The sequence below is a fragment of the Sander lucioperca genome, chromosome 17, assembly GCF_008315115.2.
Source record: "Sander lucioperca isolate FBNREF2018 chromosome 17, SLUC_FBN_1.2, whole genome shotgun sequence".
Lineage (NCBI taxonomy): Eukaryota > Metazoa > Chordata > Actinopteri > Perciformes > Percidae > Sander > Sander lucioperca.
This window is the reverse complement of record NC_050189.1, coordinates 29566257-29576557: the sequence shown is the minus strand read 5'-3', so window position 1 is coordinate 29576557 and position 10301 is coordinate 29566257. Positions and strand designations below refer to the sequence as shown.

At 41.6% G+C, this 10301-nt stretch overlaps 1 protein-coding gene across 3 annotated transcripts in view; it reads right to left on the bottom strand.

The window, feature by feature from the left end:
* Nucleotides 1–249: 249 nt before the first annotated feature.
* snapc2 (small nuclear RNA activating complex, polypeptide 2) overlaps nucleotides 250–10301 on the bottom strand; it is an 11337-nt gene continuing 1285 nt past the window's right edge. The window contains exons 2-8 of one of the 3 annotated variants that reach the window (XM_035994184.1): nucleotides 10244–10301; nucleotides 9886–10024; nucleotides 7487–7777; nucleotides 5467–5757; nucleotides 3657–4046; nucleotides 3083–3171; nucleotides 250–1053 (exon numbers count right to left, since the gene is read on the bottom strand). The exon at nucleotides 10244–10301 is cut by the window's right edge and continues 113 nt beyond it. In XM_035994184.1, the coding sequence (XP_035850077.1) occupies nucleotides 745–1053; nucleotides 3083–3171; nucleotides 3657–4046; nucleotides 5467–5757; nucleotides 7487–7777; nucleotides 9886–10024; nucleotides 10244–10301 (1567 nt within the window). In that variant the 3' untranslated portion in view covers nucleotides 250–744. The remainder of the gene's footprint in view (nucleotides 1054–3082; nucleotides 3172–3656; nucleotides 4047–5466; nucleotides 5758–7486; nucleotides 7778–9885; nucleotides 10025–10243) is intronic. The other 2 variants (XM_031279589.2, XM_035994185.1) reach the window with 2 other exon arrangements.

Sequence of the window (10301 nt, the reverse complement as noted above, 5' to 3'; positions counted from 1 at the left end):
TTGTAGTGTAGTTCAAAAATACTTATTGAAACATCTTAATTTCTAATTCTAAGAAACTAGAGCTGAAATAATAAGTCGATTTTAGTCAGTCAACATAAAATAATAGTTTCAGTAATTTTGAAGTAGAATGCCAAAAGAAAAAAAAATGTACTGGTTGTGGCTTTTAACGTGAGTATTGTTGGGTTTCTCTAAGAGTCAATGGAAATTCTTTTGGACTGTTAGTTGGACACACAAAACAACTAAACATTGTGCTGGGCATTTTTCACTTTTTTTCTGACATTTTATTATCCAAATTATTAATAAAGAAAATAGGATGCAGATCAATCAATAATGACAATAATCTTTAGTTGCCCTGCACCAAAAAAAGCCTTTTCTTTCATTTAAGAAAATAAACCAAACTTCTCAATGCATCAGTGTTTAATGTTGTCTTAACAAAAGCAGGTGAACAACAACGTTGCATAAATAAAATTGAAATGTCTGAAATAGACAATATTCTGATTTAAATAGAACGTACCTGATCAAAGAATAAATATAAACGAGACGATGAATCAGACTGACCAGACATCCCATACTCCAGATTCTGGTTTCGATGCCCAGCCTTGGAACCTCTGAGACAAACAATGACCAAATACTTTAAAACTCTAAAATGAGTGTAAAGATAATGTATTATTATAGAATGTAGACATAACTAAAGCATACTGCACAAACCATTGCACATTTGTTTTATGCATTTATAAACATGACCTATTTGCGCCTCAACAGTTTCAGTGGCACCATAAACGGGTTGAGGGGGGGGCAGAGTCCTATCTTTTCTGCATTCCCTGAATGTCCTGATGGGTTACTGCTTCCTGATGATTGGCTCTCAGATTCCTCTGGCTGTAGTTTCTTCCCTCCGCTGTCTGTGACACTGTCGCTGTCAGCAGCCCCAGCAGTGTTCTGCTGACCGTTGGGACCGCTCGGTGTTCCTGTCTGAGCACGGAGTCCATCCTTCCGCTCTTTAAACATTTCTCGCGCCATCTTGGAGTCAGCGGGGGATGAGAGGAATTGGTACACCTAAAGACATGCAGAAGAGGGCTGTCAGGTTAATGCATGGCTAAAGCTGCAAAAAAAAAACAATGTTTTGTACCAATACTAGGGGTGGGACGAGACACCCGGCTCACGAGACCAGACACGAGATTGGGTTCACGAGATCGAGATGAGATTTTAACACTATTTTAGAGAAAACTTCAATGGAGAAATAAGACTGATATAGGATACAATAAGCAAAAATAGCAATGTAGCGCTGGCGGACCATTTCTATTGCAGAGTTTGTAGGTGAAATAGATTGTATATCTATTTTTTTTTTTATATGGAATTTTTTTTAATTCCAGGTTCCAAGCCAGGTTTCTATCATTGGTCATCTACTCCAGGCAGGCTTTTTTTTTGGCTGCCAATGTTGTTTATTTCTCCCCAGTTTCAGATCACATTACTGCTGGAACATGTCCATTTGTGTAGTATATGGTTAGAAGCCTTTATCTGTGATTTTTGACTGTAGAAAGTGCTGCTTTATTCCATTACACTCTACTGCTAACTACAAGTAGCTGCATGCTAATGCCAGATAGCTGTAATCTGCCAAGGTTGGTCATTTTTGGGTCACATTACGTCTGGGACAAGTCCGGTTTTGTAATATTTGGTTTAGAAGCCTTTATTGGTGATTTTTCTGCTATATGCTCTGTTGCAGTCAGTCTCCAGCTGCAATGGAGTGCAACACAGTGGAGATTCCAGGAAACTCTGAGATGCAGAAACCCACTGACCAATCAGAGCAGACTGGGCTTTTTCAGGAGGGAGGCTATTAGGGCTGCCACCTCTTAGTCGATTAGTCGACTAATCGGTCGTTTTGGTCTTAGTCGACTAAGATTTCTTTAGTTGATGAGTCATTTTTTTATGCTTATTTATGCTTAATTACTCATTTCCAAGAAACTTATGAGCACATTTCTGGTAAACACAAGACTTAAAGTGGTGCTTTTGCAGGATTAATTGTGGAGAAAGTCAGTTTTACAGATGGTTCATTAACTACATTTATATTGTGCTTTTCTAGTCTTAACCACCTCTCAAAGAGCACAGCTCTGTCGATTACATCAACTAATCGATTAATCGACAAAATCATATAAGTGTTAGTCGACTAAGAATTTCTTTAGTCGAGGACAGCCCTAGAGGCTATAAGAGACAGACGCTCCTACAGTACAGACCATCTCATACAGAGGGTGAATACAGGAGCAGCATCCATGGGCAGTATGAGAAGAATAAAGTGTTTTTGAACATTAAAGCATGTATGAATCTGAAAACAGTATATAATAGGTAACCTTTAATGTCGCATGTAATCCTAGTCTCGCATTGCCAGACCTTCCTCCACAGCGCTGCCGAGGAGGGTCTGGCTAGTCCACAGAGCATTCCGGGATGGGAGAGAAACGTGCTCTGGTTTATTGGCATTTCTTTAAACCAATCACAATCATCATGGGTAGCGCCAAACGCCGGGCACAGCCGCGGTGCCTCTGCAAAATAGTCTCAGGAAGGAACTTGTTTTGGTGGAACGTGTACGTTCAAAAGTAGTTTTAATCGTGCAACAGAAAACTCAGATTGGACAGATAGTCTAGCTAGCTGTCTGGATTTACCCTGCAGAGATCTGAGGAGCAGTTAACCATAGTCCTCAGAAATCCACCGGAGTTTAGAACGCCAACACAAAGGAAGAGGAAGGCAACGGACATCCGGCCGAAAAGAAGGACATCCGGCCAAATTTCCGCCGGCAACGGAGCAATCCCGGAAGTTGAATGTCCTTGATATAGATTAATGTGATCCCAACAGAATTTATTTTTGCATCTTTCCATTTCTTTTCTTTTGATTAATAACCAACTGATTTGAAAAACCATTCACTGAGCCTCTAATTGTTCAACAGGCACATCTTTTCCATTGATTTGGCTGACCACAGGCCAATACTTGTCAGGAGGCAGTAGAGTTAATGGCCCAGCCTTGTTCCAAAGGAAAATGATCTTATCTCAGTTTACCGTCGCCAGTGACCAGCTAACTTGTGCGCTGCGAGGTGTACCTGAGTCAGATGCGTGTGCAGCTTGTTGCAGTTCAGCAGGCGAAGCTCCTCTGGGAGAGACATCAACAGGTCCAGCATTATAGCGCTCTCTAGAGGACACAAGACCACATTAGGAAACGGATTCATTTCAACATAGTGAGGTGAGTGACTCGCAGTTTCACGTTGCTTCTAAGAACAATGAAAACAAATGCAGAAACGTGGACAGTAACTGATACATTAGGGATGCAAAATATTTGGGTGGCCTGTATATTATTGTCCTATAATTAAGGACATTTGCCTTCTGCGTGTGTGATGGCAGCTGGGATTGTATCGTAGATGACCAGATTACTTGTCTAAATTCTATTCTAAGAAAGAAGAGTGAGGATGAACTCACAGATCTAACCAAATATATAGAACCAAAAGATGTATCCTGGAATTCATTAAGAACTTGTGTTTCGTTTATTTGTTTAAAAAAGTAATAAATAAATATAAATTTGACTGAAAGAGATAATTATATTGTTAATCGCAATTATTTCTGGGACATTTAATTCGATAGCAACATTTGGAACTGTTCCAGCTCTTGTCTCGGACTCACCCATGGGGGTGAGATGACACTCGTCGTTCGGTTGGTGGATTTGACTCAGGTAGCAATAGATCCTCTCAAAGTCCACTACGCTCTTGACGCCTAACACCCTCGGCGTGTCCGTCGTGTTGTACTTGCTGGTGCGACCAAACCGGGCGTACAAGGCCGCGGCGGTGGTGGAGAGTGGGGGCGTGGAGGAGGCACCAGTGGACGCTGCGGTACTGGGGACTGGAGTTTGGCTGGTGGCGTTGCTGGAGGAGAGGGAGTTTGACGTGGTGGCGGTGGAGATGGGGGTGGGGTGTTGCTCCGCGGGCTGCTGGGTAGTCCGGATTAGAGAGCTGCCAACACTCGGAGTCTTTACCACTGCTGCAGAGCCAGAACTGGGCGGGACTTGTCCTGTAACTGGGGGGTGTAAATCACAAGTGTTTTTATCACGATACGATATTACATCGATTCTTAGGACGACGATACAATATTTACTGATATCACAAAGTCTGCCCCAATACGATTTAGGGCATCACGATATTTGGGGCCCTATTTTAATGATCTGAGCGCACGGCGTGAAGCGCCTGGCGCAGCCGTGTTTAGGGCAAGGCCGCCCAATTTGCGGCCCGTGCTCTCTTTGTTTTGGCCCGCCATGTATTTGACATGCTCATGCTTATTCTCCTCTTATTTTAAAAGTATGACTATGAAACGTACATTTTGTGCAGTTAAAAAGTATGTAATCTGAGTTTAACGGCAATGTAATGTACAGTGCTGGTAAACTTCCCATTTAAATTACATACGTACCTTTTATCTACGGAGAATGGCAAGAATTACTGTATTCTTCAACATTGACATTTATTTTTGGCCCATGGCCTTCCATCCTGATACATTTTGGCCCTTCATATGAAAGAATTTGGGCACCTCTAGTTTAGGGCGTGCACGAACCCACTTTTGCTAGTTTAATGGCGGAAAAAAGGGTCCAGGTGCATTTTTCAAAAAGGTTGTACTTAGTGTCTTCATTAATTCATAGGTGTGTTTTGGGCCTAACATGTGTGTCATCTACCATTCCCTTTAAAAGCCAGGCGCATTTAAACCTTGGACCATTGCTATTATGATGTAATATTTTCATTTGTAATCTTTTGCATGTGTGTGCGCTGCTGCGCTTTCCTGTGTGTGTAACAGGCATAATGTGTGTGTGCTGTGCACGAGCCTAGGAGCATTTTACTAATGTGCTGTTGAAATAACAATGAAATGCTGCGTTATTGACTTTAGACCACGTTTTTGTTGGTCAACGGCGCCATCACTTCCCGCTGCCTCAAGATAGCAATACGCCCAGAATGCACCTGAACACACCTCCCTGTAAGACCAGCACGCCCATGGGCCACAGATGGGCGCAGGTGCATTTGCTATTTAAACAACGTGGGTGCTGGACGGGAAGTTGACAACTGTGTCGGTCTTAAACTAGCAAAGACACTTGCGTCGGGCTTTGCGCTGCGCCGAGTGCAAGATAGGGCTGATACAGTTTTTTTTAATCGCCATCGCAATATCAACTGGTGCAATAAACACATCGCGAAAGGCCAGTGACGGACTGGCCGTCTGGAATTTGGGCAAATGCCAGAAGGACCACCACCTATGGACCACTACTGATAAGTTGTCTTTGGTTAATAATAAAGTTATTTTATGCATGCAGCCACATATATTCAAGATTGTACTGCGGCAAGGTGCATCTTTATGTGATGACCATATGTATTGATATTTCTCTTTGTATCTATAATACTGGATCGTTGAGGATTGAATCGATATATCGATCCAGATTGATGTATCTTTCCACCCCTACCTGTAAGTGGCGTCACAGTCTGTGAGGACGGTTGTGGAGATGTAGAAGGCATGACGAGTGTTGCTGCCGCACCCGGCTGGCAGACGGAGGCTGCAGACTGAGAGGTGGAGGTGGCAACAGCAGGTGAGCTTCCAGCTGTGGCAGGAAGCCGTTGCTTCGGTGGAAGGATGTTGCTGTTTGGCACTCTCACCACTTGGGAGGGTGCTGGGAGTCTTTTGGCTGGGCCCATGGCTGGCGCCGGGGTCTTGATAACCATGAGAGGACGGGCTGTGTTGGTGTTAGGACGCTCAGCTGAGGAGGGAAAATCTGACATTGTTAAAGCTGTAATATGCTCCATTACCACCAAACATGGAGAGACATAGCAATGCATCTGAGCATGGGTCAGAGCTCATGTTTGAAGTGACATTTCTTGTTGGAAAGTTGATCAAACGACCACACTTACTGTTTTATAACTGTTTTTACACCTCTGTATATACATTTATGCTCTGCGTCATTATGCATGTACATTTACCACATTCCTGTTTACATAGTTTATTCATTTGCAATTATGGTCTAATTTATATTTCTTGTATACACCTAGACTCAAAACAACTAAAAAGGACACACAAAAACACACCAAGAGACAAAACAACTTCAAAAGAGACACAAAACAACTACAAAGAGACACAAAACAACCACAAAGAGACACAAAACTACAAGGAGACACAAAACAACTTCAAAGAGACAAAACAACTACAAATGAGACCCAAAACAACTACAAAGAGGCTCAAAACAATCACAAAGGGACTCAAAACAACTTCAAAAAGGAGAATCGAAACTACAAAGAGACACAAAAACTACAAAGAGACACAAAACAACCAGAGACTCAAAACAATCACGAAGAGACACAAAACAATGTCAAAGAGACACAAAACAACTTCAAAAGAGACAAAAAAACAACCACAAAGAGACACACAACCATAGATATAAAACAATAGATGTGACATGTAATTCTGACTTGCCACTCCAGGATGGAACCATATGGCGGCCATCTTACCTGGGTTAAGTTTTAGAATTCCTTTAATTGGAACCTATGGTAAAAGCTGCTCATGTTGTCTTTATAATGGATGTATTACGCTACCAATACATCAATACTGTTTTTTATTCAAAGTAATGAGGGTAAGACTATGCGCTGTTAAAATAACAATGACATGCTGCGATATTGACTTTAGACCAGGTTTTTGTTGGTCAATGGTGTCAACACTTCCCGCTGCCTCAAGATAGCAATACGCAAAGAATGCACCTGAACACACCTCCCTGTAAGACCAGCACACCCATGGGCGCACAGATGGGCGCAGGTGCATTTGCTATTTAAACAACGTGGGCGCTGGACGGGAAGTTGACAACTGTGTCAGTCTTAAACTAGCAAAGACACTTGCGTCGGGCTTTGCGCTGCGCCAGGTGCAAGATAGGGCTGATACAGTTTTTTTTAAATCGCCATCGCAATATCAACTGGTGCAATAAACACATCGCGAAAGGCCAGTGACGGACTGGCCGTCTGGAATTTGGGCAAATGCCAGAAGGGCCGCCCCCCTATGGAACCCTAAGGGCCACTACTGATAAGTTGTCTTTGGTTAATTTTGATAAGTTATTTTATGCATGCAGCCACATATATTCAAGATTGTACTGCGGCAAGGTGCGTGGGAGGTTTCACTCGAAAGGCAGAGTTCCTAATTTCCAAGCTAGGTTATTGACCGATAGGAGATGATACATAAGCCCATTTAAACACAATCAGTTACATTTATATATATTTACAAAAAACAACTAAAATATGATTTCTAAGCTCTCCCAGACATTTAAATTAAAAACAAACTGCTCTTTATAATAAAAAACAATAAATATAAAGTTGGAATTTCAAAATAAAAAGGTGCATCTTAAAGATGACCACATGTATTGATATTTCTCTTTGTATCTATGATATTGGATCGTTGAAGATTGAATCGATATATCGATCCAGATTGATGTATCTTTCCACCCCTACCTGTAAGTGGCGTCACAGTCTGTGAGGACGGTTGTGGAGATGTAGAAGGCATGACGAGTGTTGCTGCCGCACCCGGCTGGCAGACGGAGGCTGCAGACTGAGAGGTGGAGGTGGCAACAGCAGGTGAGCTTCCAGCTGTGGCATGAAGCCGTTGCTTCGGTGGAAGGATGTTGCTGTTTGGCACTCTCACCACTTGGGAGGGTGCTGGGAGTCTTCTGGCTGGGCCCATGGCTGGCGCCGGGGTCTTGATAACCATGAGAGGACGGGCTGTGTTGGTGTTAGGTCGCTCAGCTGGGGGGGGGAATCTGACATTGTTAAAGCTGTAATATGCTCCGTTACCACCAAACATGGAGAGACACAGCAATGCATCTGAGCAAAAACAACCACAAAGAGACACAAAACTACAAAGAGACACAAAACAACTTTAAAGAGACAAAACAACTTCAAAAGAGACCCAAAACTACAAAGAGACACAAAACAACCACAAAGAGACTCAAAACAACTACAAAGAGATACAAAGAGACTCAAACCAACTACAAAGAGACTCAAAACAACTACAAAGAGACTCAAAACAATCACGAAGGGACTCAAAACTACTTCAAAACGAGACTCAAAACTACAAAGAGCAAACAAACAACGTCAAAGAGACACACAACCATAGATATAAAACAATAGATGTGACATGTAATTCTGACTTTCCACTCCAGGATGGAACCATATGGCGGCCATCTTACCTGGGTTAAGTTTTAGAATTCCTTTAATTGGAACCTATGGTAAAAGCTGCTCATGTTGTCTTTATAATGGATGTATTACGCTACCAATACATCAATACTGTTTTTTATTCAAAGTAATGAGGGTAAGACAACTGTCCCTCTTTATGAATGAACCAAAAAACTAAGATTTTGGTTAAATTTGGATTATTATTGCTTTTTTCAATGTTGCCTGAATTTAATATGTAATCACCTCTTTTATATTCTGGATGGCTAATATACATTAATTAATATCTTTTATCATAAATATATTCAGTATTAATGTCATAGGCAGGTATATTAATATATTTATTAATGTCTTAAATTGGATATATAACTAACTTATAAGACCACATTATTTTCCCATAAAGCCTGTCACTTCCTATCAACCGGCAGGGGCTTTGTTTTGATGAGAGGTTGAAGAACATTCTAACTGTAAATGAGGAGTTGTTTTTATCGATAAAGTTTTGTTAGGAAAGGCTAATGCCTTCAGCACAACTCCTGATGGACTCGTCTCAATTGTCATTCTCGTCGCAAGATAAAGTTATGGATATTAATTGTACGTTACGGTGATAATGTGGAAAAATTGCGGGGAATTTTGAACTGAACTGCTGAAGTACAAACTGGATTACTTTACCTGAACAAGACATGGATTATGTTTTATTTGCTTTACTGAAAGAAAAGTTCTGTAAAGCCATGAGGTAAGATGACAACAAGTGATGTTAACATATGATAACTGATTGGAGAAGGCAGGTAATTTTGGGTTAGCTAACGTTAGATTATGGTACATTATGGACCATCACGTTCAGTGCGATCCCTCGGCTGATTGTGTGCTCGGTTAACGTTAGTGTTCCGTGTTGCTGTGATGTGGTTAACGTTACTGTTGGGGTGCTTTGCCTGGGAACCACTCTTTGTGTAGATTATAACGCAGCTGGCTGGATATGTCTTGAGATAATAGGAAACAGGTTTAGGAGTGAAGACGAGCACTGCTCCTTGTTAACCTGTTTTAAGTTTACACTTGATTGGCATGGAATCAGCTGCTTAGCTGTCAAATGTCAACGTTAGGGTTTGAGCAATAACTTTGTTATAACGTTAACTAAACCTTATATTTGAGCTAAGTTAGCGTAGCTAACAAAACAATGTTTGCTGGTCATAAATGATCTGTTTTGCTAACAAATCAATGCCACTGAGCGCTAGCAGTTAACTTTGACTTAAGTAAGAATACAGCTGGTCTGTTGGTAGCTAACAATAAAGTTACGTAGTTCACTGACCTTTTTGCCATTTTAGTTGATGTATATGTGAAAAATAAATGTCTCATCTACTCTATACTGACGTGTGAGAATTGATGCCAGCCTCCCTAGTCACTTTGGTCCTTTTGATAAAGCAACAGGTGCTGCACAGCTGATTATAAAGTTTCTGCCCATAGGTGGCAACTGTAAACAGTACCCAGGTAAGATGGCAGACAGTTCTCCCATTAGTTATGACGTCATGTTACATCTATTGTTCTACTGTATATCTATGCACACAACCACCATAAAGACGCAAAACAACTAGAAAAAGTCTACAAACGGATCTAAAACGATCACAAAAAGATCCGCATGGCATGACACAAACTACTGATATCAGTTTTTTTTGTCTGGCGGTCCATACCTTTGACTGGCAGCCTAGTCATTGGTCTAGGAGTGATGGTGCGACCAACAGGCCCGTCTTTGTTTGTGGGTGGTCTGTAGACTTGGGGAGGGTCACAGTTCCTCAGGGTGCAAGGCTCTGTGGACGACACGATCAGCATCTGAGAACCACGGTGGAAGGAGAGAGATGAAAGATTCAGGTGGTGCCAACATAGGAGTAATTTAAAGGGGGGGGGGGTTACAACCTTCCCTGTAAATTTGAACTGAGTGAAATTGAGTGTTATTCCAAATTATATCTCTCCACTTCCATAGTGTGCAACAAAATAATAATAATAATAAAAGCAATCTAACCTAACTTATTCATATCTAGCTTGCAGTACCTGAGAGAATGCAGTGGAAATGGGTTCTTCGAGGTTTCCAGTTATAGTAGAAGCCATG